The 27,049-nt window shown below is 39.7% G+C and overlaps 1 protein-coding gene across 4 annotated transcripts; it reads right to left on the bottom strand.

Annotated features, from left to right (window-relative positions):
* Nucleotides 1-1,925: 1,925 nt before the first annotated feature.
* emsy (EMSY transcriptional repressor, BRCA2 interacting) lies at nucleotides 1,926-26,842 on the bottom strand. Of its 4 annotated transcripts, none has more exons than XM_028031750.1 (20): nucleotides 26,615-26,842; nucleotides 25,108-25,216; nucleotides 24,893-24,992; nucleotides 24,697-24,771; nucleotides 24,011-24,186; nucleotides 22,983-23,138; nucleotides 21,947-22,206; nucleotides 21,642-21,876; nucleotides 20,427-20,636; nucleotides 19,550-19,699; nucleotides 19,243-19,416; nucleotides 19,030-19,166; nucleotides 16,774-16,947; nucleotides 12,660-12,867; nucleotides 12,401-12,568; nucleotides 8,451-8,606; nucleotides 8,090-8,259; nucleotides 5,392-5,976; nucleotides 3,985-4,380; nucleotides 1,926-2,832 (listed from the first exon to the last, which is right to left on the bottom strand). In XM_028031750.1, exons 2-20 carry the CDS (start codon nucleotides 25,211-25,213, stop codon nucleotides 2,650-2,652), a joined length of 3,819 nt encoding a protein of 1,272 aa, XP_027887551.1. In that variant the 5' UTR covers nucleotides 25,214-25,216; nucleotides 26,615-26,842; the 3' UTR covers nucleotides 1,926-2,649. The 4 variants fall into 4 exon arrangements, with proteins under 4 accessions (XP_027887551.1, XP_027887550.1, XP_027887549.1 ...); XM_028031749.1 differs by having other exon boundaries at nucleotides 3,985-4,383; nucleotides 8,451-8,603; XM_028031747.1 differs by having other exon boundaries at nucleotides 2,650-2,832; nucleotides 3,985-4,383.
* Nucleotides 26,843-27,049: the final 207 nt, after the last annotated feature.

The raw sequence follows: 27,049 nt of genomic DNA, 5'->3' as shown, positions 1-27,049 counted from the left end.
CAGCTCTCATCAACAAGCTTCTCCAGTTGAACTCCAGAAGTAAGAGTATTTGTAGTAAGAACAATATCACAATAGGGTCACTGGAGACGACTCATGGGGCATCTGGGATACATGAGATACTGGCTGTTGCCTCTATTCAGCCCAATGTTTGGCTTATTGTTGCTTGACATTTTTTTAAAAAAAAAACTCCCTAATGATGCCATGTGAGTCGGTCTGATCAGATGTCCCAAGGTGTGAATTACTGAAAAACTCCCAGGAAGATGAGTGAGAGCTGCAGGTAAGGTGTTGGAAAGATGAAACCTGGAGCCACCTCAACTGGTGTTGTTTTTTCATGAAAGTGAAAGCCACGCAAGTCAGGAAAAGGTTGGTTAATCATAATTGAAGTCATTGTCACAATTTTCAGCAATGCTAAGACAACAAGGTAGTTCCTTGATATCGTGCAGCCCCGGCTTTGATCCCCAAATTTATAATAAAAAGCAACTTAAAATGCCCTTGATCAAAAAAGTCACTGAAACATAACTTAGGTAACAGAATTTAGACAAAATATAGGTAGAAGTTAAATTTTGTCCTGAAAATTTAAATCTCTGCAGAGCTGTTATTATCATGCTGTAAATTTAGATGTAGACCTATGTATAATTGTCCAATTAATAAGACTATCTTATTAAAAACATTCGTGTTAATGAGGATTGACGTTAATAACTGCATTTTTATTGCGGAGAAACACTGGCGTTGTATGGCTTTAGTCTTGTGTAGTTATAATTGCTTCTGAGGCAACGAAATCATACAGCGTACAAATTATGTATAATGTAGCTCACTGTGCGCTCCGCTTAACAGTGGTTGTCTCTTGCGCATGCTCCGTCTGCTGCACTTTAACAGACAAGCTGATGGTAGAAAAACTTGGGATTATTTATTTGACTACTGCGATGGAGGTGATGTTGACTGTGGACGTCATTGCCGCTGCTTGTACTTTCAAGAAGGGGAATATTTTTAAATTACTAAACTTTCCCAAATGAGTAAACTGAGCTGTGCTGACTGAGCTTTTATGACAAATTTTTAGAGGTCTGATTGTTTTTCTTGCTGATTTGTGAAATGCAGATATAAAACTAACGGCAGGCTAACCTAGCGATCTGTAACCTGTGGCTCTTAATATCTGGTTAAAACTGATAACGAACCAGCAAATGTTCCCAAATAGAGATGTAATAATAAATGAAGATTTTGTACTTTTCCCATAGTACATGTATTGAATTTCCACAACAGAATGCCAGTGAAAGTGTCATATTTTTTAGAACTATTTTTTTCTTGTCATACAGCTGGAAACTGTTCATTTTCCTCAAATAACATACTGTACAGAAAAAAAAAACCTTCTGTGTAAAATGTTTGTCTTTATTTTTAAACCTCACCTTAGTAATAATTCAGGTTAATATAAAATTTTCTATAGTGGATGTTAAAAAGCATAAGTTATCTTTTTAAAGACTAGCTTTAAACTATTTTTATATAGCTGGACTGAAGGCACAATTGTTTCTGTGGATTGTAAATGTTGCTGAACTGTTCTGCAAAAAATGGTTGGAACAAGAAAAATACATACACAAATATACTGTGCAAAAGAAAATCATTCTCTTCTGAGTGCTCAACTTTTAAGAGTGTGACAGGATATCTTGCAGGGGCAAGGGGGGCCTCATACGTTTACTTTTAAAGTTTTCACCGCCAGATTAATAAAATGATAAAAGAAAGAGTAATTTACTGCTGCAGAGGTTTCAAAATTTAGAAAGCCAAAATGAAAAATTATAGGCTTAACAAAATATCCTTGAACGTCCTCAAGGAGCTTTAAGTACTGGCAATAGAAAAACTTGTGAGTCGACCTCTGGGTAAAACTTTCTGCTTTTGCCTTTTTTAAGGCAAAAAGAAATGGGTCATTTAAGACAAACTAAGGCTTTATTCAGCTGATTTATTGTGCAGATTAAATGATTTCTCACAGCTAGTCCTCTATTTTGAAAAAGTAGAAAAGAAATGCAGCTGAAACACACTATACCAAGACAAACCTTCTCACTGCAGCTTTTTTTTTCCTTCACCTTAACAACAAAACGATGGTACATCGCTTGTTTCGTCTTGTTTGAGTAAAACATCTGTTGGACAGAACCTGTCCTCCAGGCCTCTTTCTGGATCCGCTTTGAGTCTCTGAATTAAATCAGCTCCAGCTTTGTTCCCTTTTCTGAATCCTTGAGTCCCAAACATGTCGGAAAGTTTATGGTTACAAATTTAGTCAGGATAAAAATACAGTTTATCTGATGAGAAAGGAGTCGCTATGGACTGCTGTCAACACAAATACAGTATGTGTTTCTGAAATGATGCAAAGTGGACCCAAATATTCTGAAAAGCTCCAGGTTATAAATGTGGAAAGGTCTCAAAGTCCTGCGGGTAAGTTGACACGCTGGAACGTTTCCCAGCTGTTCTGACCTAAAGCTAATCCTTTCACCTCGCTCACATGTTCAGCAATAAAAACCACATGGGCCATTAGCTGTGGAGAGAGAAGACTAACAAACTAATAATTTACAAGAAAAAACGAAACGGTCTGCTGGGTCTGAGCCGGAAATGGATCATCAGCCTGCTGGTTGAAAGTGAAGAAGTGCCAGAGTCCCCGCCTCAGAGCGTCTACGGCTGCTCTGAGGGGCTGGCAGCCGCGGCCTCGTCATTGCTGCTGTCCACCTCCTGCTCCATGGGGCTGTCCTCCTCCAGCTGCTGGCTGGTGTAGTTGGTGATCTCCAGGAAGCCGCTGGGCTCCACCACAACATTAGACTGGCTGGAGTCTGGCAGGATGGAGAACTGAGGGATCACCTGTATGGATCACAGAGGCTCCAGTTGAGGATCTGCCAACAGCAACCATAAGCTAACACTGACTTTCTGCTTTCACGGTGCAAAATTATGTTGATACTAACATCAATTTTTCTGTAAACATTTAAAACCTTTCATGACTCATGTCAGGATTTCTCTTGCGTTGCCACATGCTGAATCTGGAACTTGGAAGAACCAGAGGATGAACGGGTGAACAGTTGGATGCCTGAATGGTTGGTTGAATAGATGCAGGAAAAACACTTATTGCTGGTAGATGGTCAGATGGAGTGAAGGATAGACACGTGGATGAATGAACAGTTGGATTAATAGTTGGGTAGAAGGACTGACAGACATCAGGATGTATGAGGAACAATTTGATGAACGGATGGGGAGATTATGAATAATTGAACAGACAAGGATGGATGCACAGATGACAAGATGGATGAAGGACAGAATGAGGAGCGGATGAGTAAACAGTTGGCTTATCAATGAAAAAATAGATTGATTGATGGCAGGATGGATGTAGAATGTAGGACAGTTGGAAGGATGGAGAGCAAGATGGATGAACAGTTAGATGGTTTGGTTCACAGAAGAATATTTGGATGTTGTATAAACAGTTGGACTGGCCGATGGGTGGATAGATGGCAGGGTGGAGGGAGAACGAGTGGATTGATGGATGTCTGGTTAGTTAGTTGGATGGATGAAAGACTGAATGATTAGTTTTAACCTTTGTTTATCCACAATTCAATTAATCAATAATTAACAGTTGAAAAGTTATGGGAAACGGCAGAAAGGAAAACAAGTCTAGCTTTTACCTCAAAAATACATTTTATGAACTTAAAAAAAACAACTTGTTGAATGAATCTTTTTTATTTGACAAAAGGGGGACGAAATTAACTGCTTAAGAAATGTCTGAATGATTTTTGATGATGATAGTTTGCTATGAAACAGGTACTGAGATGATCATTTAAAAAAAAGTGAGCTGAGCTTTTATTTTTACACTGCATCTAGAGACACTTTCTCTGCCAGTCGGCGTCGTAGCTACCTGACTGTTTTCTACAAGGTTTCAGTGAAGAAGTCAGTATGTGACAGACATGCTGACAATCTCTGGGCGGGTGATTTATTACCTGCGCCACTCAGTAACCAGAAACTCACCTCGATGACCTCCAGGTCGTCCTTGCTGCTCTGTGCCGCCAGGCCCTGCATGCAGCTGAACTGCTGGGGCTTGGCGTGGCGCATGCCGGCCCCAGAGCTGCTGATGAACTGACCCGAGTCCAGTGTCCCCGACACGGACTGGACGTCCAAGGTCTTCCCTAGAGGGCCGCGGTCGCTGGAGGAATCCACCACCATGGGCTCCGTGCTGGGGTCGATCTCCGCCTCCATCATGGAGATCTTCAGGATGTCTGACACCGACGGCTTGTCCCCTGAAGGTCCTGAGCTGGACTCCGGCAGCAGCTTGGCAGTCGCCTCGCCGCTGCTGAACACCGGTGTAGGGTGGTGGGAGCTGCCGAAGGTGATCTTGGTGACGGTGGCACTCTGAGTGATGATTGGCTGCTGTGGTAGAGACATTTAGGAGCAGAAACACAGCACGTTTGTTTATTACATTGCAGTGATACTGTAACTAAACAGGTTAGGAATGAGAGTCTAAAATATTGCTATTGCTGCAAATATGGCTGAAAAACATAGCATGATAGAAGTGTTTCATATCAGTCTATCGATAACTTGATTCGTTTTTTGTTTGAAATATATGAAATACTGCTAAACTGGGGCGTGACACTTCCTGGTTTATCCAAAGTTTCCTCTCCACCCCGTTGTTTTTTACTTTTAAGCAGTTATGAGGCAAACCTGGAACTGTTACTGCACAAGTTCAACAGATTGTTGCTAGGCAACCAAAGAGTAAGTTAGTTGGTGGCACCAGCAATGCTGAGCACATCATTGCTTTAGTGAAGGTTTGATCATTTGTTGCAAAGGCTTTACCTGCAGCTAAAAATACCTCTAACATCAACACATGAAAGTTCAGCCTTCTCATTTCTACTTAACAATACACTGAAGAGCTGATCGGGTGACAATTTATTACTATTTATAAAATATTGTATTAAGAGATTAATTCAACATCTACAGACAAATGCAAATATGCTTTATTTGTATAGTTTTGGCTTAATCACTACTCTTTTTGAATCTGTATTCTTCCAGTTAATTTACTAATAACATTGGAAGGTAATGGTTTTTATTTGGGGATTAGGGATTCAGAATTTTATTTGGGAGAAAAAAGTGAAACTATTTGTTTCACATCACAATTATCCACCTCTGTGTTGATTTATTCGCTACTTCCTAGTAAGATACATTGAATTTTGTGGTTGTAGCAAAACAATGTTGTATAACAAGGCCAAAAATTTCTCCCTAGTTTCTGATTCCAGATAAAGATGAAAAGGATTCATTGTTTTCAGCAGGAAGCTAGGGAAACTCCAGCACCGTGACACACACACACACACACCGCTCGCCTCACGTGACTCTAATCAATGTAAACATGCGGCTGTCAGCTGCCTCTGGGATTTCACTCACCTGGCTGGAGGCGGGCTTCTCTGCGCTGACTGGGTGGTGTGCCTGCAGCGGCGGCGGGTGCGACATTGGGGCATGCAGAGGCCTGTGGTGGGACGACGGCGCTTGCTGCAGCTTCGGGAGCTGTGGCGTAACTGGGGCCTTGGTTGGTGTGCTGGGGCTCGGGGTCTTCGCTGCGCTCTGGGTTGGTACGGTCACCCCTCTGTCTTTGTGAGGGCTTGGAGACGAGGGTTGAGGTTTGGGCGCGGTCTGATCCTGTGGTTTGGGGATTTTCTTAATGAGAGGAGGAGTTGACGAGGAAGGTTGGCTGATCTGAGGTTTGCTCTGCAGCTGCGGGGGCGTCAGTGGCGGCTGCTGCTGCTGCTGCTGCTGCTGGGTCGGGGAGGAGACGGGGCGACTCGGCTCGGCTTCTGCCTGGCTCATGAGCAGCGTTGGCGGTGGCTGAGCTGCTGCAGGTTGAGTTAGTAGATTGACTGGATCGGAGGGAGCCTTGTTGGAGCGGTAGAACAAACCGGTCTGGGGGTCCAAAGTGTCGCCTTCCAGCTCTGCCAGCTCTACCACCGGCTCCGTTTTACCGTGATCTGCAGGCTGAAAACAAGCAACCAGACTCATAAACAAACAGGAAGCAATCAAATATTACTAAAATCAAATATTACAGTTTTAAAATGCTAGCCATCCCCATATTTGATAGTCAATTAGGGGACTTAAAGTTTTATCACAATATTTTATGGTACTATTATAATAAAAACTATAAATTTTTTGGCAACCGGCTGTGACTGCATGGCACGGCAATCATAACCACACAAACACTTTTAGAGAAACACACCCATTTATATTCTGCTTTTTTAGGACACCAGTCGCATATAGATCACAGTAACTGTATATATAGATCACAGTAACTGTATATATAGATCACAGTAACTGTATATATAGATCACAGTAACTGTACGTATTTAATCAGATTTTCGATTTTATTGGTACTCATTGATACGGTCATTTGAAAAACAGTGAAGATGTGCAAATAAAATTGTTTTATGAGATACACTCCAACCAGTGGCACCCCAGAAGGTGCCTGGGGGGGGGCTAGAGCCCCCTCTTTAAAAATGCTGGCCATCCCCAGAAAAGCATGTTTATCTTGTATTGCATTGTCACTTTCTTCAATAATGACAAATATACAGTATATATCCTAATAAATATATACAGTGATATATATAGTATATATTGTTTGTAATTTTTTTAGCCGTCTCTCCCCTCAGATGTTTACTTGCCTGGTCTGGCCACCCCTATGAAAATTTTCTGGGGGCACCACTGCCTCTAACATCTACTGATTTCTGTGTACAAGTTCTGACTTTTGAATGCTCTATTATTTCTCCAGCCATCATGCTAATATTTATGATACCAATTCTACTCCTAAAATACAAATAATTCACTCAGAATTTGGTAACATTGCCTTTTTAAGCTTTAAATCTTCAGAATATATTTCAGAATACCATGACCCTGCAGACATGTCACTTTCCATGTACTTTAAAGGAACTACAGTTTATATATTTTGCCTATTTCTTCTCAACTCAGCACAGATGGTGATTCACAGACCCCATAATGAAAGTACATCATTTGAAGTGGTGAAGCAGTTCCTCTGAAAGCAGAAATGTGCTTCCTGTGTGGACTGTACTGATTGGTTTGTGGCGTTTTGTAGTTCTGACAAATTTAGCCAAAATCATGTTCACCTCTATTGTTCTGGAGAAGGAAACTGTAAACTGTTGGCCATAAATAACGATTTTAGAGTTCCTTTCTGGGTAAAACCATATGTTAAAGGTAACATAATATGCTTGAACAGTGTAGGATAGCTCTATGGACTATACAAAACATGTTCAATACATTTTTGCTCAAAATCATTCTAAGATAATGAGATTAGTCTGCTCAGTTATGCCTATTTTCAGAATGAGATGTTTTAGCGCATCTTGTCATTTTAAATCCAAATAACTTGCTGTTGGCCACGACCCCCCAACTCAACGTTTACACTCACACCTGAAAATCACCCAGATGTACAATTATATACCGTACATCTTTAAAAAGCAGAAGTTGAGTCTCTTGTTGCAAGAATGCAGCAAGTGGTTTCTAAATAGTAAGTCAACAACAAAACCTCGTCTTTTCCTGCAGCCATTGTACAACACATGCAGCACATGGATCAACACATTTGGTCGGGTGGTTTTACCATCTGATCAAACATGCTGCGGCTCAGCTTGAGTTGGTACGTATTGGCGCAGTGTGACTCAATAATGAGGAGTTTTATGAAATGGCTCATATTCCAGACACCAAAAACATTTAATGGAAATACAAAAACATACTAAATATAAATTTTGCATATCAGCTCCCCTTAATCTAAATTTTATGCTCACAAAATCTTCTCTTTATTCTTTTTTACTAGTAAGATAGGCAAGGGTATTTGTAAATCATTATAAATTACTTGTAATAACTTGATTTGGGCTGTAACTAAATTATTTTATCGAAATTTATTAAATATTTAGATGTTAAATATTTGTAACTGAACTTGACTCAGTATTTCTTTGATCATATATTTTTAGACATTTGTTCTGAATCGGTATTCCAAAAATGAACTGAAAATAATCCTGTCTTTAGTTTAGCAATCCCTGACGGCTCATATTGAACCAACTTATTCTGTGTAATCTCCCACCCTCACCAGGTGAGACGCTGCGGCCGCGGAGGAGGAGGAAGAAGAGGCGGCGGCCGTGGCAGGTTTTGTTACCACGGTAACCTGGCTGCTGCTTTTGAAAGGCTTCCCTAGCGGCTGAGTGGACGACATCATGGCGTCGCTATCCTGCGAGGGCGCCCCCGCTCTGCTGGTTTTACCTGCGGTGAATCCACAGTCAGGCAGGTCAGATGACTTCATGAAAGGCATGACAGGATTCACACACACACACACACACACACGCGCGCGCTCAAGCCGCAGCTTATTATTAAAAGGAAACAGACAAAGGAAGTAAGTTTCACTATGTGGCAAATCTTGAAGGAGGAAGTAAAGTGTGTAATGTTAGGATCACCTGCTGTGACATGCTCAGAGCTGGGTTCGGCCTCTGAGGTCGAAGGTTTCGGAGATTCTGGACTGGCTTTCTCCTGCTGTAGCTGGATTGGCACGGCCATCTGGCTCAGGTCGATGGTGGGCGGCTTCGGTTTGGACTCTGCCTTCTCCTTCACTGCTGACAGAAAAATGACATTTTTTAGCTTTAAACTGATGCTATTTAGACTTAATTCTCACAAATCTTTGATTTTACTGGTGTTTATTTTAGGAATTCAGATACAGCTCCCTACAGAACTACAGGAACAGGAAGGTTTGCACTTAGTTTTGGTCAACATTTTCAGGCCTTCAGAAGTAGCTAGATTTGATTCAGGCTGTAACTAACAATTATTTTAGGTATCAACAATTCTGATGATTAATCAAATAAAAAATGGCACATTCAGCAGAATTTTTTATTTTATTCCTTAAGCCTTTTTTTAAATACAAAATTAGAAATACATTAAAAGATGCAAATAAACAAATTATTAAATTCCTTTTCTAATAAGTGAATACACATTTTATTGCCTAAAATTCAATATCAGCATTCCTTTAATGAACAATTGATCATTTGTAGCAAAAGATGCATCTGCAACTAAAAAAAATCCTTTTAACATCAACATGCGAAATGCTCAGCTCTTTTTACTTGACTTATCAACACAGTGTAGGGCTGAGCTGTTGACTGATTGTCTGACTATTGATTGGTTGATTATTTTTACATTAACCGATTAAAAATGTGATAACAAATGCTTCTTAACATGAGATTTAATTAACACAAAGTCGTTTCAGCCATGATTCTGACGTCATATCAATTAGATCTAAGTTCCGACTTTCACTAGGCCACCCCAAAATTTTTCTTATTGTTTTCAGTGGTGATCTGACTTTTGAGTTTTGTATTATTAGCCTGCTGCGTAACATGATGGCGTCTTGAGCTGAAGTTGGAACCTTCAACTCCAACTTTTGGTTCTTAAGCAAATTAGGAGGTGGATCTTAATGCTAATCCAACACAAACAAACCAAAGCAAGGAGCTAACAAAAAGCGAGTATCGACTGCTGATGTCAATGTCAGGATTTAAAATAAATGCTATGGCAGCTTTTGTGTCTTACCAAGGAGTTTCATTTTTTGGGGACTTTTCTGCCAAGTTTAGATAAACATTGCTGACGGTTTCAAATGAAGGATCAATGTCTGACTTCACTTTGGTGTGAAAAAACATATCTGCACATTTCTGAGCCATCAAATCTGAAAACATTTAGCTTTCTGCACCTCCCCAGTTCATTGAAAGATAAAAACGTGTAAAAAATAAAAAATTAAATCTGAGAGCAGTCATAAATGGATGAATGGAAAGATGAGATGATGTAAAAGGATCGAGAGATTTCCTGTTTGGATGATGTCATCCAGGTGTACTGTCAACACAGGAGGTAAAATCCTCCCGTTTCTCTTTCAGTTTCTCACCTGCCGCTTTTCCGTGACGTAAACCCTCACCCAGTGGCGCAAAAAGAGGGTATGCAGGGTATGCAACGCATAGGGGCGCTGCACTAGAGGGGACGCCAAAACCCCGTCTCGAAAAATGTTTTTTTCTTGTTGGCATTTTCTATAATTAACAGAATGAAATGATCAATAACAGGGGAACAGCACTGATTAGGCGCCCCTCTGCTCCTTCACCTCCCTTCCTGTCGCTCTCCCTTCCCATGCAGGTGGCTGTGCACGCACCCCTAAGAGTACGCAGGCGCGTTTTTTATTTTTTTATTTTAGACTACCACTCGTAGTGCACTTGACAAAATGGAGCGGCAGAAAAAAAAGCTGTCCGGGGCGCAAAACAGAAAAAGTAAAAGGGAGAAGGATAAAGATGTTGGCGGGATGAAAAAAAGCCTTTCAATGTGGTTGAAAGATATTAGGTAAGTACCGTCAGTGTATTAGCAGGACAGGAGGGCTGTAAATAATCAAGTTAGCTAAAGCTAGCAGCTAGCCTAATACGGAATCGTCCCATATTTGCTGTTAAAAGTTGCCTCCCCTATTAAACCATTAAGGGACGCGATTTGTTTTGTATTTCTATGAATATCTGATACATAAACCTGTCACAGACACATAACCGCGCACTAAGTAAGAATGACCGAAATAAAACTCAGGAAATATTAACACAGGAAAGCTAAAGCTGCTGTGGCGGCAGTGCCCAGCTATGGTCCAACACTTAGCCCTCCTGGGTGCATTTTTTCACTCATATATATTATGGATTCTTTAATTAAAGATGAGCTGTTCAAGTTCATGCGTGTATCAGACAAATTAGTCATCAGAGTCACTAAAGCCCTTAAACTCAAAAAGGTTGGTGACCTATTTTACCAACCTTTTTGGCAGGGGGACACTTGAGTTTAAATGTCTTATTCAATACCACTACAGTGGTGTTGTGATGTATCTGATAAGTCAGATCAGATGTAATGTCCAATCAGTAACTGTTATCCAACAAGGAGATGATTTAAATTAAAGTTTAATTTCTATTGTAGTTTGACTGCTGTATTTTTTAAGCCTATTTAACACAAAATTTATGTCATTCAGCTGTGATGGTGGAGAGAAAGAAGAGAAGATGATGAAAGAGGAAGAATCAGGACAGACAGGGGAAGGCAACAGGTTGGTCTAATGCAGGTGGAAGTGAGGGAGCAACTAGTCCATCTCAAGCACAAATTTTTAAACATTATTTTTAAAAACGGTAAGATCTGTAATTTTTACAACTAATAATGCTTTTTTGACCACATGACTTAGTGGAGAACACCACAGACAAGGGATGAAGGAGACAGACATGAGGTCAGTGATAGAGGAGACAAGTGATGAGATCAGGTAGGCATTAGGAAAGCAACAAAAACCTATATACCACGATGGTTTGAGTTTCTGATGACCATCTTTGATTGTGTTCTTTTTTTGGGGAAAATTAGTGCAGGCAGTCATGGTGAGTCAACCACGAGAAAAGAGAATGAGAAACAGAAAGGTGCAGATGAGGGAGAGGAAGAGCAGAGAGGACTAGATGATGAAGAGAGAGAGAAGCACAGAGCTGCGGAGGAGAGAGCCGAGACAAGGCTTTATTCAGAAGAACCATCTGAATGGCCTTTACCACACAAAATGGGGGACACATTTAGGCAGTATATGGTTGTTAATGGCCCACAGAAAGTTTCTGATGGTCCATATCCAAGATCAGAGAAGAATAAGAGGTGTTTTTCCAAAGCATACTGTTTTCGTTTACTGTCTAATGGAGAGAAAGTTGAACGAGATTGGTTACTGTATTCTAAAAATACTAACAGAGTCTATTGTTTTGCATGTAAGCTTTTTGGTGAAGCTAAAGTTCTTGACACATGCCTTGTGGAGGGGTATAATAACTGGCGATGTCTTTCAAAAACACTGAAGCACCATGAAACCAGTAGTTCTCACATAAATGCTTATCTGACGTGGAAAGAAATGGCATCTCGCTTACGCCTAGGTAAAACTATTGATAGTGAACTGCAGAAAACCATGGCAGCTGAAAAAGCACACTGGAGAAGTGTGTTGACTAGAGTTATCGACTGCATACTTTTCCTTGCAGAGAGAAACTTGCCACTAAGGGGGAAAAATTCTCAGTTAGGAAATCCTAAAAATGGAAATTTTCTGGGAATCCTTGAGCTCATAGCGCGATATGATGTAACACTGGCAGAGCATCTTAGAAAGGCTGCCTCCAAACAAACCACTGGATATCTGACATGGTGCACTCAGAATGAATTTTTAGATTCAATATCAGAGTGTGTTTTGAGTAAAATATCTGCCAAGATCAAGTCCTCTAAGTACTTTGCAGTGGAACTGGACTGCACACCTGATATTTCAAAGCAAGAGCAGGCCTCAGTCATCATTCGATATATGGGGGGGCGCCGAAGATATGTTCGCATCCACCACAAAAATATGGAGTTGCGCCCCTGCCCTCACCTGTGGTCTGCTGCAGCTCCAGCAGGGCTTTGATGGTGGAGGTGGCGGACTGGGAATCCGAAGCGCTCACCTCCGGGTAGATAATGGTTGGGATGGACTCCATGGCTACTTCCTGCTCAGTCCAATCCTGCTCTCTAGAGGACACGAGGTGCACTACAGGCTGCAGATCTGATGAACAAGTAAATCCGGTTTTTGAGGATCCAAAATGACATCTTGGCCAGTGGGTTTGAAACAAACCCAGGTGGGGATGGATCGGTACCTTGAGCGCCGCTGTTGGACGCCTCGCTGCTCAGGCTGGTGGCGTCTGCAAGAACCGCGGCGTCCTTCACCGACCCGTCCTGGCCGCAGGCCTGAGCCTGGCTGACCTCTGCAGAGCGGGTCACTTGTTGCAGTGTCTCGGTGACCAGCTGCCGGGTCTGTTCACTCACCACCGCCGTCTGGAAAACTGGCTTCGGCTTGATGAGAACCTGGAACAAAACGAAGCGGGGTCGCTTTATCAACAGACGGACCAACTAGTTTTACCTCAATTAGTTCTGATCATATTGAATACCGAAAAATTAAGGCTGGACGGTATGGCTTAAAATTAAAAATGATTCTGGTTTTTTCAGATCTGGTGTTAATAAAAAAATTTCCTTGCTTTCTTTTCTAAAAAAGAAATGAAAGATAAAGTATGTTAAAAAGTAGATTTTATTTCAATCATTACTTCTGTGAGTTGCACAATGGAGTAATTATGAGAATGTAATCTTTTATTAGCTCAATAAAGATGTAATTTTACGAGAAGGACGTCTTAAAAGTACGAGAAAATAGTTGTTTTAATGAGGAAAAAAGCTTGGATAATTCATTTTTTGTGTAGGAGTTCTCATATAATTACTACTTCATTCTCCTAATATTCTGACTTTATTCTGGTTATATTAAAACTTTATTCTCATATTACAGTATACAGTATATTCTTGTAACGCTATGACTTAATTATTAAAAAACAAACAAAAAAAAGCCTGGCCTTGGTATTTTGTCAGAGTTGATTTGAATTAAAAGTGCAAATAAATAAAAGTCATAAAAACACGCTTTTAAAACAAGAGGGCAGATGCTTTCGTCACTCTGAACTACTGAAATCCAAATAGTTCATTGGTGGGAAAACATAAATCCAGATTTTATTAAAAAAGCAAAAATTCGATTTATTGATTAAAATCTATTTTTCCCCCAACCCTATAAAAACACTGATTTTCTTTTTTTCCTATTGAAAAAAAAAAAACACATAATGGATAAATAATACCTTTCGGTCCACAATAATTGAATGTAAACTAGAGGTAACAAACATGTAAAAGCATTTTCTTTTTCAAATCTTGAACCAACCGTCTCGCTTTGTGAATTATCCCAAAAGGAAAATTAAATTTGGTTGTAACTTGTATCATTCATGTATTTTCAAAAGGTCGTTATTGATGGTAATTCTGTGGCAGTAGCAGTCAGTCTCCCAACTAATCTGAAGAGGCCTCTGACTGAAAATTGTTTCTGTATATTAGCCTTGTGTCATGCTAACAGCTTAATTTCTAGGCAGCAGAGATGATATTCCACACTAAACATCTTGGATGACTTCGTTAGTTGTTGGCACTGATGGCGTTAATCCACCTGATTTGGCCGTATGGTTAGAAAGATGCTGGAGTAGGGGATATGATCTTTTCCCATCATGCCCGATGAAAGAGATTATTTTAATTTCCTTGTCCTTGCTCTCTGTGCATCCATGAAATCTCTTTTTCAACTCCTCTGAGATTTGGGGTTGTGGTTAAGGTAATATTTGAGATTTTGAGATGATAATCAGCTGCTAAAATTGGAAAAACAATACCTTCTCGTCATGGTTACACATGCTAATAACTGTCAGAAAGTTTTTTAAAAAAACCCTTTCAACTGTACAGCATCTAAAACCAGAGGGAATGACCCCCAAACATGGATTGACTCAAACAAAAAAAATAAGAATTGCAAAGTCTACAAACAAGTTAACATAACATTTCCAGAAACAAAAGGGCACTTAAAGAAAATGGAAACTATCTTTTTGAAGAACATTTATAATATATCATGTGGGGCAATATAACGAAGATCTATTAAGTTTCACTAAAGTACTCCAGTCTCATGAATTCACTGGGAAATAAACTTAACCTCTTCAGAAATGAGGTTACCGGTGATCGCTGACGTAACATAAGGAGAAAAACTGACGTTACTGACTCCTCCAGCGTCTGTCTGCTATTAAATGTCAAGTCATGGATCTAAATGAGTGTAAATTATCTGTGTGAAATTCTGTTTTAATATCACAGAAACTGAAAACTGAGATTGTTTTAGTCACTGAAAGTACTTTTTGTGTAGCCGAAACCCAGAACGATTAGAAAAATCTGAGGTGATTTTAACCAGATTTAACGTTGGCTTGACTGAAACCAGAGGTGGCTCATGATTGTGGGCGGCTCATACAATACTGTACACCAGTCTGCACAACCAGCTGACTCAGTGACCTCATTTTCCTCCATGAATAAAAACTGAAACAAATTTACCTCTAGACTTCCATTGCAAGTCTGATATTGAAAGAAGGACTTCCTGTCTGCAGAAAACAGGGGGTGGGGGGTCATGTGTGATAGAACATTTTATATTTTAGTACCAACTGGTTTTATTCTTCCTTCCATCTCTGCTCATCATCACTGTTCCAGTGTAGTAGCAAGAAGGTAGCATGTTGGGGTTTACCCTGTCACAACGTACAGCTCTGTCATAAATGTGAAAATCCCTTAGAGAAAAAAACAACAACGTATAACAGTAACATTTTGGGGATTTAATATTACGGTTACAAGTTTAGTTGGCGTTTCTTCTTATAGCACCTAATAAAGTTTCAGTGGTGCAAGCAGTCGAAACATTTACGTGAAACTAGTTTCTGTTGTGAAATCCCAAAGAATGACTGCATTGAAGGATCATTAATAAGAGATGCATCACAATTTCTGAACAGCAAAACCCACATAGTTTGTAACTTTTTAGGTGTTAGTGGGTCAGAAATACATAAATTTGCACCTAAACTTTAATAATTTCTTTATCAAACTTTGTTATCCAACACAATTGAGCCAAAATGGCCACCAGTTTCTCTTCTTTCGAGTGACACGTCTTTCAACCAATCACGTTCATCTATGGCCAATCATATCCACTGTTTGTCGTATTACTCTTACGCATTTTTTCATGCACATTTTTGCCATTTGGACTTTTAATTCAGTCATTTTGTGTGCTATTGTTAACACATTTGAATTTGCAATAGGAAATTATAGATGATTCCTTGTCTGTAGATCCAAGTGTGTAATTAGAGAAAAAGAAAACAAAAAAAATCCAGATGTCTGTGACGTCTGTGCTCAAACGTCGATCACTACAAAATAGTGTCAATTTTACTGGTCAAGTTAAATTTTCAGTGCTACTCTTACAGAGACCAAGCTCCTAAATGGACTCCAAATGGTTGAAGAACAGCTAATGAAGGTATGCATTTTACAGGCGTATACCCTCAATCAGCCCTAGTCTACTCTTGTTTAGTTACAAAGAGATGTAACTATCTCAACCACCCAACATAAGTTCTTGGGTTAAACATTTCCAAGAAAGAACAGTTTGCATCCCAGAGTTCATCTGAAGTCCGTGTTTTGTACTTCAACTTCAATTTTTTAAATTGTTTTGGCTTTTTTTTGGTCACCCTTAAAGGTTTTAGATAAAGGTCATTTAAACATCAAGCAAATATAACCTAAATAGACACATGACTATTTCAGTTTAGCAGGGGAAAAAGCTTCTAAGTTACTAAGGTCCTAAAGCAGCAGACCAACTCCATACCATCATACTACCAATACTGTGTTTGTTATCTTGTCAGTCCACAAAGTTTTGCAGCTTGTGCTATAAATGTTTGAAGTTTTTGAGTACTGTGAAACTGTAACATTTTTCCTCAAGGCTGCCATACTGCGTGAATCTCAACTCACAGTGGACCAGACATTAGACAGACAGTCAGATGGCACTCTTAAGTCCGTTCTGTGACTCATTTCTCTCTGAATTTAGGAAGTAGAGGGAGGAAGAGGAAAATGTTTAAGCACCACCATACTTTGGCCGACTTATAGAACGGGGGACTTTCCTCATTGTAATTTTATTCAAAGACTCACTTCTCAAGAAGTTTGGCTTTTACAAACATTTTGCTTCATAAATGGTCATTTTCTACAGAAAACAGCCCTTGCCAAAAATAAATATTTCTTGTCTCATCCTACAGTTAAAGTCGCATTTCAAAGGAAGCGACTCAGCCGAGGATGTGAAAGTCGTCATGCCGTCATGAGTTTGTGGTTACCCTGTAAGTAAGGGTGACTTTATGAATGTTAGACTCCCACCTGTGTCTTGCCCTGCTGGCCGTAAACAATCTTGGTCGGGATGATTTTGGTGGCGGTGGACTGAGATCCGCAGCTTATGCCTTTGGGTTGGGTGACGATCATCTTAGTGATGGGCCTGGAGGTGGTGATGATGGCCGGTTTGGTTCCCTGCACCGCCTGCAGACTCTTCTCTCCCTGAAATGTACAAACCGTTTAGTTCATTTAGGATTAAAAGAGAATATACATTTCTTATATCGCAAAACAAAAGGAACTTTGGGAACTTTTCAGTGACTGGATTACATATTGGCTGTTTAGTAAACATTGGTTTGTGCTGCTACCCAAACATTTCAAGGGCTTCAAGGAGAAAATGGCAACAGTATTTATTTGGAGAACTATAGCTGCCCATTTTCCTGTAGATATTTAAAAATATTTTATGTCAGCCTGAATATTGGAGTCAAAGTGGTCAGTCATTTGAACTACACTTGCAAAGAGGTTATATATATTTATGGATATAGCTACATCTACAAATACAGCTAAATTTGTTTAGATATTTAGTCACTCATTTCAGAAAGTGAAGCTCATGTCAAATTATCACAGAGATTGAAATATTTCCAGCCTGTATTTCTTGAAATTATCATGATTATGGCTTACAGATAATGAACGACTCGAATTTTCTGAAAATTACAGAATATCTATCAAATCTCTATATTTATTATTTTAAGCAGAAATATCAGGCTTCTAAAAAATAAAGCTAAAGCTAAACAGTACAATTTGGGGGATTTAATGTCACTTAAAAGTTAAGTTGTTTCTTTTTATGACACTTGATAAAATTTCAGTCTGTCTGTGGGCTTTCTTTTTCAAATCCCAAAAGAAATGAGTGTCTTTTGGGCTTTGAAAAATCATAATTTCTTTATGAAACTTTATTTTCTAACACTATCGAGCCAAAATGGCTGCCAGTTTCTTTTCTTTCAAGTGACACTTCTTTTGACCAATTGCGTCGCTCCGTGGTGCACATATTTATATCTAAATATATATATATCCACAGCTAAAACAAATGTATTTATATCTACAACTAAAACAAACTGAATATTGTGAAAATGTTTAATATTTTAAACTCAGTGAAATATTTCCAGCCTTGATTTCCTGTAATTGTGATGGTTATGGCTTACAGATAATGAAAGCCAAACTTTCTGTCTCAAAAATGTGAATATTCCAAAGATCAATTAGAAAAAGAATAGAAAACAAGACATAATCGCATCTTAGTAGATGGCTGCGTAATGAAGTGAGAGCATCTTCTTCCTAACATCCGTGAATCATCTTAATCCTGTCTGTTTAGGTTGAAGTGGAAGCCATCTGAGACCAATAGTTAGCAAAGTGAAAGAAAGATGGTGGGATGCCACTGAGACACAGTTAAGTCCCCACTCTGCCCAGTCTCAGGAGATTAAACTGACCTTCCACAGGAAGGCCTCCATGTGTGAACTGTTAGGGGGTTTCTGGGGATCTGGGCTTATCTCTTAGCAAAATCCCCCGTGAAGATAATGTAAAATGATAAGTACCTTACATAATGTGTTTACATACAAAACAGCACAAGGAGAAAAGAAAATCCCAAACGACAGGTTGTAATGAGAGGGTTTTAGTTTGCCGTTTGTTCAGGAGTTAGCTGGACATGCTACTGTTGGCATAAACCATTCATTCTCTGTTTGAGGAGTCCAAGGTCACAAGCACCTGCTTTTTTTCTTGTCACACTTGAAATTTTTCAGATAATACACATTTTTAGCTCCCAAAAAATATCCCAGAGTAAATGGAAAATGCAGGTTTTAAATGATAACTTCTGTAAAAAGCTATCCAAACCGACCTGGCCCAATGTGAAATTGTAATCGTCCCATAAACCTAACAACTGATTCTGCCACCATTAACAGCAACAACTGCAGTCAAGTATTTGTAATGCAGTCCCTCAAAGATTTTGTGATTGTTTTTTTTATTTTGACTTTTTGTGCTACTTTATGGTGCCACACCATGGTCCTCCAACTACTTCCTGTTGTCTTCTTTGTGATTTGCAACATTGGCAACATCTGGTTGTTGATCACATGACTCTTTTGGAGCGGTCTCCAGACCTCTTGGCATTCACATATGCATACGAGCTGCACCAGAGTTCACTTCAACTGAACTGAGACCTAGATTTGACCAGAGTTCCCTTTTTTGGTCCGCATCAGAGTTCGAGTGTGCATTGCAGTTCTGCTGCTAGTTCTGGAAGGAGCTTCATGGCTGTTGACTCACCCCAGGGTTCAGCAGCGTTGTGACCATACTCTTGCCTGGCAGTCCTTGGATGGTCGCTCCTTTGCCTGTCGTCTTCTGCACCACAATCACATTCGGCTTAGACGTCATGGGGATGGTGGTGATCTTCGTCGTCGTACCTAAAAGACAAGACGTTTAGTTTGGAGTCCAAGAATAGGATGATGGACACGTTGAATGGGGAGACTGTAAACACACCAGACACGATGTTGCTGCTGATGATCTTCCCTCCCAGCGTGGCCAGAGACTTGGGAACCACAGTGATGATGCTCCCACTGGTGGTCTTGACGTAGGTGGCCCCTCCACTGGACGCAGATATCCTGGCACCAATATTGGGACTAACTGTGGGTCTTGTGTATGTTGCCTGTGTAGCTGCACAAGTAGATGCAACTCTGGGTTCATTTACTTTATTAGAAACCTCGCATGAACAAAGGCTTTCTGACTGTTAGAACACACTTTCCGGATCTGAAGATCAAATAGATGAATAGTGGGTTTGGACTCTAACCTGTGGGCTGTGTGACCAGCTTGGTGGTCATGATGGTGCCATTGCTGCTGACGACCATAATGGGCGAAGAGCTGCTGCTGGACAGAGCCACAGAGGAAGGTTTGGGCAGGATTTTACTGGGCTGCACCTGCTGAGTGATTATCTTCACCCCTGGAGATGCAAAATGCACCGATTCAGACAATCTGACTGCTGTACAGGTTATAAACTCAGAGGAGAAATTTATCAGACCAGACAACATACGATCGAAATATACTGTAAGTGCAAGAGATTAAAAAGAAAATCTGCTTAATTAATTATCTACTAATTTATTTAATCTGTAATTAAATGCAAATGAAACATGTAAATACATTTAAATCTATGTAAATATGTTTAAACCTAAACTTTTGTAATTAAAATAAAGACCTAAACTTTCATTTTAAATATTAGAATAATACATCTAATATCAAACTTTAAAAAACATTGAAATAATATTACATAAAAAAAATAAATACCTATGAAGTAAATATTTTTATCATGCAACCATTTGAAACACAGAATTTACTAAAACTTATATATGCTGTAAATGTTATTGAATTTTTTTTGTATTGTGAACATTAAGTACATGCATTTACTGTGAATCAAAATAGAATAAGAAAAATGAAACTAAGTAAAATGCTAAATTCTGTACTCTTAAGTTAAAAGTAATTTTTTACACCAATTTAAAGGCTGACTAAAAAATGAAGAATATTTGACTATTAAAACTAATTCAGGGGTTTAGTTCTTTGTTGCAGCAGAACACACAGAGACCTGCGGAAAGACTGGAAGAAATCATGAGATAAAAGAAGGTGAAAAACAGAAAGATGGAGTGAACAGGAAAAGAGGAAAGTTAGCAGCTCACCAGACTCCTGTTTGATCTGAATGGTGGGTTTGGTTCCCGGTGGAGTGGTGCTGCTGCTCTGGCTGATGCTGGAGGCTCCTAAAGGCGAGCTCTGCTGCAGCTGCTTGGGCGACTGCTGCTTGGGAAACTGGGCCAGGATCTGAGTGGGGGAGCCCACCAGGGTCTTTGGCGACTGGAGTCTCGCAGAAGCAACCTTCACTCCAGCAGAAGCTGCGTAGACAACCACCAACAAATTAAAAACTAGTTTGGAAGCCGTTGATCCATATATTAATCTGTGTGAATAAGTTTGGATTCAAGTTTGTTTTTCAGATCCGTTCAACTCAACTAGTCAGAACTATGTAGATTAGTCAACTAATCTAGAAAAACTCATCCACGCGTTCATCTTCAGTCCTATTGATTATTGCAACAGCGTCTTCACAGGTCTGTCCAACAAATCAATCAAACAGCTGCAGTTGATCCAGAATGCTGCTGCTCGTGTTCTCACTAAAACCAGGAATATAGAGCACATAACACCAGTTTTAAAGTCCCTCCACTGGCTCCCTGTAGCTCAAAGAATAGACTTTGAGATACTGTTGTTAGTTTATAAATCACTGAACGGCTCAGCACCACAATACATTAAAGATCTGCTGTTGTTGTATCAACCTTCCAGACCTCTCAGGTCTTCCGGTTCTGGTCTGCTCTGCATCCCCAGAACCAGAACCAAACGAGGAGAAGCAGCTTTCAGCATCTATGCACCACAAATCTGGAACAAACTTCCAGAAAACTGTAAAACAGCTGAAACACTGACTTCTTTTAAATCTCAACTAAAAACCCACCTGTTTAGAATTGTATTTGAAATGTGATCAATTACAAATTTATTGATGGAACCTGACTTAATGATTGATTCTATGTTGCATTGTGTTTCTGTGTTTGTAACGATGTAAAGCACTTTGAAATGCCTGGCTGCTGAAATGTGCTATACAAATAAAATTTGATTGATTGATTTGATTGAAGAGACAGTCACCATTTTTGGACAGCTTTGTTTTAAAAGCAGCAATCTAGCAAAATGTTTGGCTGACCAACCAAGCTGCATGCAATAAACATCATTCCTAGCCGCCATGAATTGAGTTCGGCAATGATGTCCATGTGAATTGGTGAGACCTGTAGAAATCCTGTGTGAGTGCATCACTAGTCTAGATCTATAATCAGCAAGTCAATCCAAGTAAGAGAACCTACATGGCGCCACAGTCGACATAACCACCGATGGAGTAGAGGACACCACAGTCGTCACGGCTACGATGTTGGGGGAGGGGCTGGATGGGAAGACCACCGTCTGTTTCTGGGTGGGGGTGGTCAGAATGGAGGTGGAGCCCAGCTTGGCCATGGCGGCGGCGGCAGCATTATGGGCGTGAGACTTGGACAGGATGTTGGGCACAAAGCCAGAGCTTGGGGAAGTCGTCACGATGATCACCTGGCGAAACACGAGAGGTTTGAATGTTTGGGAAAAATGAGACACGAAGATCTGGAGAAGCATGGCGGACCTTCTGCGTGGTGGTGCTGGTGGTCTGGATGGTGGGCTTGGTGAAGGTGATCTTGACGGGAGACAGGTGAGGCGGCAGAGAGTTGGCGATGCTCTGCATGATGTTGCTCATCTTGGGGCTGCCGCTCACCGGCACCGTGATATTCCTGGATACAGGTGGGGAAACCTTGGTAACATCCTTCAGCATCACTGGCGACGAGCTGGTTGAGTTTGTGCGTCTTCGTTTGCGAGGCTTTTCATCATCGTCGGAACAACTCACACCTGTGAGGAACGAAGAGCAGAAGGTTTGACACAACTAATCAGCTAAGGATAACATGGTGCTCTAAAACCCAGTGGGGTTCCTCAGGGCTCAGTTTGCTATTTATACTCATGCAAGCCAGATTGTCTAGAAATTGACCAACTTTTCATATCACACTATGCATCAGACATCTACTTTAACTGTTTCTTTGAGCTAATGAAGAAAACTTTTCAAAATCCCCAGAGAAATAGGACAGATTCTAGTGCCCCCTGCAGGCCAATCAGAAGATTTGTCTGAACACATAAGCGCTCATCAAAAAGGTTTGAACAAAGACACTAAACAAAAGTTTAGTGTCCTTTTTGATGCTGATGTAAGTAAACATAAAGAATAAATGAAGGAGTTTCTCATTCTATTAGTCTTGAGCTGCATGTGCGTTAAGGAAAAAAGAAATGAGTAAAACAAAATTCCTACATATTTCAATGTCAAACTTATAGACTTACGTTTCCATTGTTCCAATTTATCTTTCAAGTATAAATATAAACATGAAAAATGAATTTATAGCAGATATCTCTAGAGAGGTATGTATGGATGTGTGGAAATCTTCAGTTGTAATTTCTGGAGGACTCTGGCTTTAGCTCCAGTTTTATCCCTTCAGATTGTTTTTACTGATCAGACGAATTTTCCATCCGTTACTGAAAACGTTTTCTTTGCTCAGATTATTCCAGTTTATAGGTTCTGTTGCATCAGAAGCCTTACTACTACTGCACAGTATTTACAAGGACCAGACGTCAACACTGACTTTTCACGTAGACGGTGCTCCCACTCGGCAGCACCACCACGTTGGACGACGGGCTGGCCGGTCTTGGGGATTTCACTGTGGCTCCAACGGGTCCGCTGGACGCTGTGGCGCTGGTGGGGGTGGAGGTGGTGCTCGTGTAGGAGTAACATACAACAACTGGAAAAAATAAGGAAGTTTCTAATAGTTTTGCTTTTTGTTTTTCCACATTTGGAAATGTGAAAAAACATTATAGCTGCATTATTACAACCACATATTTTATCTTTCAGTTTGGTTGGTTTTTAACCAAACTGATTGATCTTTTTGTCTTTACTACGTAGTAAAACCCTTCATAATTGGGCTGGGTGATGTGGCTTAACAATAAAATCTCAGATATCAGTTCTGATTTCCAATTTTAATGAAGATGACAGAAAATATTTTCAAAAAGTGGCATTTATTTCAGTCATCCCTGCTACGAGTTGAACAATGAAGTATTGTTCAACTCATAGCTACAATGGCTACAAGAATTTTTGTTTAATTATGAGAATATCGTCAGAAATGAGAAGAATAATGGCGCAATCTTTTCCCAAAATGTCTTACAATTATTGTAAAAAGGTCATTTTAATGAGAACAAAAGGCTTTAATACTTTTTTTGTTGAGTTCTCAAGCAGTCACTACTGTATTCTCAAAATATTACAACTTTATTATGGTAATATTAAGACTTTACTATTGTATTACTACAACTGTATCCTTGTAATATCATGACTCTGTCTTTAATGAAAAAAAAAAAACAGCATGTAGAGTTGACTAGAAAGTCCAAATGAATAGAAGCTGTAAAACACGTTTATCAAACAAGATGGCGGCCTCACATGTGCTGACATCACTCTGAACTATGGAGAGCAAAGGCGTGCTTTGGTGAAACAAAATTCAGATTTCCCCAAAATTTGAATCTTCAAAAACTAAAAAATGGATTAAGCTAAAAAATGTAATAAAAAATAAATAAACCTTGCCCTTGAAAAGTGACATAAAACAAACTGATTTCAGAACTTTACCTTCTTTGTTCCCCGTTTCTGCCGGTAACAAAAGGGAGGCGTTCTGATTGGCTGTGGCGCTGGCCACAGCGTTAGCCGTGGCGGTGAAGGCCGTCTGAGGGACCAACCTGGGCATCAAAGGAACAAGCCGACGGCCTTCGATTGACCATTCAGACGAGTTGTTGGGACCAGACATGCTGCAGAAAAGGCAGAGCAACAGTGAGTAGTTCAAAATATCAGTCAAATGTGTCTCAATATGTGGAAAAACAGACTCACATCAGAGAAAATTAAAAGTTTCAGAAACACAAACTACAAGAAATGTTGCAGAAAATGAAATAAAAAAAGAACATTCAGAAATAACTGCAAATAAAAATTATGTTTTGCATATTTGCTGTTTAAAAAAAAAACAATACCTCTTTGTGCTTGTCTGTACTGTTTGTTTTGCTTGCAATAATTGGTGAATTTAAAAACAAAACAGATTTTTTTACATTCCATTTGCTTTATTTGTGTCCTTATCCACAACTGGAAAATACTAAAAGTAAAATCCATCTTTTTAAAGACTGTGGGAACCTGGACAACGATAACAACATGTTGCTTATTAACGTCTGTAGTATTCTGCAGCTTCAACGATTAACAGACACTTGCTCCACGCTGCATCTCCACTGGTTGCACAAACACGGCTGTAGCTCACACAGATCTGAACTTACTGATACGCAATGGTGGTGAGGCGTTCATCGTTAACGGCCCGGCGGACTTCTGCACGATGGCGCTCCGTCGAGATGCTTGGAGAATGAGAATGACAAAGAGAATATATTGATTTAAATCCATAAAAAGTTCTTCTGATAAATTCATGATTTTTTTTCTTTCATTGTGCAACATTTGACAGCTGCATGAAGTAAATACCTGAGGATTTTAGTGAGCTCTCCCAACAGGTCCTTCTTGTCCTTCGTCAGGTCTCCCTGAGCTCGCAGGGCACTAATAACTCCAGCATATGCTTCCAGCTCTGGATAAAAATTAGAGATAAAAATTTAAAGAAACAGCAGCAACTAAAGCTTACAAGGCTTTGTGTATTGTTATCAATGATAATTTCCTTCTGATTCTTTGTTTGTCAACCTTACCAAGTTTACGGAGAATCCTTTTACACTCATCCCTTCCCAGGTCGAGGATGGTGGGCCACACCACTGGCATGGTACCAGTCAGAACTGGTTTCTCCAGTTGGATCATTGGCTGAGAGAACAATGAGACAGGTCAGTCACCCAATCATCGTTTCACTGAAAGACAAGTGGAACAAATCCACAAAAAAAATCGCAACCTCCATGAATTTTAATGCATTGTCATTGAGCTTTATTGATTGCAATTTCTGATAGAAAGAAACTTTGCTCGGAAATTAACTGTTGTTGCATCCAGAGCTGCAGTTTTGTTTTTAAACTGGGGGTTTAGAAAGCAGCTCAGAGTGTATTTTTCTGTGTATTTTTTTTCCTCATTTCTGTCACAAATTACTGTATTTCTGTCAGTTTTGCCTGTTTGACTAATTTCAATCCAAGTCTAATTTAGAGTCTCTTAATGTATTTAAGTAAAAAAAAAAAGATGATCATTGAAGACTTGAAATCCAAAGATAACATTAGTAAAAATCTGTTTTATTTGTTGTTGTTGTTTTTTTTTTTAACCGACTTGTTTTTTCATTTCATCATCACTTCCACAGGCAGAGTCTTCTCTGTATTTTGTTTTGATATCAGTAAAATTTAGATAGGAGTTTAGGGACATATGGAATAATATTGTACTTTCTTGTCTTTCTGTTACATTGCAGTACGTTTTTGCTCTTCCTTGCCTGATAATCTCCTCTCTAAAGAATCAGGTACCAACATTCTGCTGCAGTGTGGGTTTGCTGCCAGTGGTACTGGTTGGTTCATTGCACACAATAGAGAGAATAATGAATGAAAACTACCCCTTAAAATCTTTTCCTTTAGCTCGAATCAACAACTACATGGTTAAACTAGCAACTAGAAAACTTTTCAGTGTCAAGAAAACCAACTAATTTAAATAACTGTCACCACTTCTGAAAATAGATTGCTTGAAATAAATCATTAAACAACCCAAATTATTCGAACATTCATGCCCATGTACAATACAAAGCCCAGATTCACAAATAGAGCTGCCTGCTCGCAGCAGGTTTTAACTGTGGGACAGCTGATGGGGCTACAGCCCTGAACTGGGCCTCTCTGATGGAGCAGAACCAGGCCCAAACAGCCGCTGTTGAGCTCAACGGCTGTTTGCAACCAAAAACATTTAGCCCAAAAGTCACACAACAATCTAATAATAGCAGTTTTAGAAACGTTGACCCGAAATGGTTAGGATATAAACCACAGAAAAAAAAGATTTAAAAAATAGGATCCAATTGGTGAAGTTCTGCAGCAAACAACGACCCTCACATAGAGCTGAGTCAAAACGCTTCAAAACCTCAGCTGCGCTGCAGAAAATACGCATTTATTGAAAGATCTGGTCTTATGTTTAGGAAAAGACAAGATAAGTCTTCAGCCAATGAATCAAACCTGAGCACAAACCAGTTTTTAGCAGCGGTGTTTGGTTAGCCAGCTAGCTGTTTCTATGAACCAAATCAATTCTTACCTTCCGTTAGCAGGACAACATCAAGGCCTTCGTGTGTTTATAATCCACACAATCAGGACTCGATACGAAAACCTGGTCATTTTACCACGTCATGTTGCAATTCTGTAGCAAACAAGCAGAAATTTAAAGTCTAAACTGATAAAAATACGCAAATATCCCGAAGACGTCCCAATGTTTATATTGACTGCTCAGCTTCAGCGGCTGGCCTGAAAATGTCTTCTTCACGTGAAGATGCTGAGGATTTGTTGTGATGGAGAAACGTTCGGCCGCCATCTACTGGTGGGTTAATGTACTGACCAGTATGATTCACGGTTTCTGGGTGAATTTAGGTATTTCAGTAACCCAATTCACTCAATTAAACACTATATAGATTAGTCTCACATAGACGGATGTTTTCAAGCCTTTACTCCTATTTAGAACGATTTTGCGGATATG

Source organism: Xiphophorus couchianus, chromosome 11 (assembly GCF_001444195.1).
Source record: "Xiphophorus couchianus chromosome 11, X_couchianus-1.0, whole genome shotgun sequence".
NCBI lineage: Eukaryota > Metazoa > Chordata > Actinopteri > Cyprinodontiformes > Poeciliidae > Xiphophorus > Xiphophorus couchianus.
Note: the sequence above shows the minus strand (reverse complement) of the source record. Positions and strands in the feature narration are given on the sequence as shown.

Excerpts from the sequence above, each read along its gene's own strand:
- emsy (XM_028031747.1), bottom strand. The coding sequence starts at position 25,213 with ATGATCCAACTGGAGAAACCAGTTCTGACTGGTACCATGCCAGTGGTG. Across the intron at positions 23,139-24,010 it reads AGAAACGGGGAACAAAGAAG|TTGTTGTATGTTACTCCTAC; the intron begins GTAAAGTTCTGA and ends TATTTTTTCCAG. Across the intron at positions 4,384-5,391 it reads AGAAGCCCGCCTCCAGCCAG|CAGCCAATCATCACTCAGAG; the intron begins GTGAGTGAAATC and ends TCTCTACCACAG.